The sequence below is a fragment of the Ixodes scapularis genome, unplaced genomic scaffold (genome assembly GCF_016920785.2).
Source record: "Ixodes scapularis isolate PalLabHiFi unplaced genomic scaffold, ASM1692078v2 PGA_scaffold3__209_contigs__length_174095766, whole genome shotgun sequence".
In the NCBI taxonomy this organism is placed as follows: Eukaryota; Metazoa; Arthropoda; class Arachnida; order Ixodida; family Ixodidae; genus Ixodes; species Ixodes scapularis.
This window is the reverse complement of record NW_024609868.1, coordinates 41,763,745-41,765,224: the sequence shown is the minus strand read 5'-3', so window position 1 is coordinate 41,765,224 and position 1,480 is coordinate 41,763,745. Positions and strand designations below refer to the sequence as shown.

Genomic DNA, 1,480 nt, shown 5'->3' with positions numbered 1-1,480 from the left:
TTTTGCTCTTTATGAAGTGTAGATTGCAAATAACTAGTCAGAAGCTGTGCACTACTTTCCAATCTTGAAAGAAAAAAAAATATCTTGGTAAAACTTCTATTCTAAAACCCCTTTACAGGTTATTTTCATGTTTTTATAAATATAACAGAGATATTGCAGTTTCAAATACATACCTGCACTCTACATATACCCAAGATCATAGGTGCAAAGTTTCATTGAAATGCGAAGATTCTAAGTGCCAAAAATGGAGCGCACAAACTGTGACGATTGCCCAAAATTGCAAAATGAGAAAAGTGCATTTGAAAGTTCAAAATATGTGTACTCATCAATATAAGTGAGATATTTCAATTTCAAATACATACTAGCATTCTGCATACTGTAATGATCATAGGGACAAAATTTCGTTATGATGTGAATACTCTAAGTGCCAAAAAAGAAGCGCACAAACTATGAAGATTGCCCGAAATTGCAAAAAGAAAACACATCTGAAAGTTCAAAAGATGTATTCCCGTCAAAGAGCAACAGTAATTACACAAAACTTGGCTGGAGCGGGGTGCCTAGGGAGAATGCAGAGTGTCTAAAAGTCTCCTGCACTGTACGTTGTTCCCTCATGGTCCTTGCGGCTAGAGTCCTCGAGACCGGCCTTCGTGACCATGCTGCGGCGATGGGCTCGTGCCTCCGCTGTCTGCCGGGCAGACATTCTCCGGATCCGTAGATCGTCACGGGAGTCGCCAAGTGTGAGAAGTCCTTCAGATGGAAGCACTCCGAGCTCCTCCAAGACATGTTCGAAGCTTGCATGCCCCCTATTGAACCACAGGACTGCTATCGCTGTGGCCGTTTCCACGACCGCCCGGGAGGCAAACCTTGTCTTTGGGCAGAGCAGCCAGATCTTGCTGTTCAGGGACTCAGCAGCATTCTGGGTTTTCCCTCGGATGCAGCGGGCCAGCAGCTTCTCGTCAGTCAACCGTCTGTAGATGGGGAGCACTGCCTTCCCCTGGGCCTTGGTCAGGGTTGGGGTGTGGTCTGGCGCAGGCTCTCCCAGGGCTTCGGCTCGTTTGTGTTTACACCAAGACGTCGTTCCCTCTGGGCAGAACTTGTGGCTGTGAGCAGTGTTCGTAGAGCAAGAGTGGAAGTAGGATGCCCATATGGCACAATACATGCCGCGGATGTCGGCTCTGTTGCTTATCACTGCTATCTGGTAGTATGTTTGAAGCTTCTGGATGGTGCCGTCCTTGAGCTTCTCCCCACGTGGTAGCGGAGTCTTGAGTTTGCGAAGGCCAGTGCCAAGACGCTTCGCCACATGGTTAGTGCAGTCTTCCTTCTCAATTGCTGCTCCATCATACACGTCGGCCTGGGACACTGCTGTGAACGCCTTGCTATCTCCATCGCTCAAAAACTTTGTAAAGCGCAGTGACGTCTTGTAGGATGGGGTTCTCTGCCATATGCGGACTGCTGCCTCCGTCTCCATGGCATGGGAGGA

The 1,480-nt window shown here is 48.0% G+C and overlaps 1 protein-coding gene across 1 annotated transcript; it reads right to left on the bottom strand.

The window, feature by feature from the left end:
- Positions 1 to 486: 486 nt before the first annotated feature.
- LOC120843786 lies at positions 487 to 1,480 on the bottom strand. Its single transcript, XM_040215226.2, has one exon. It carries the CDS (start codon positions 1,466 to 1,468, stop codon positions 578 to 580), a length of 891 nt encoding a protein of 296 aa, XP_040071160.1. The 5' UTR covers positions 1,469 to 1,480; the 3' UTR covers positions 487 to 577.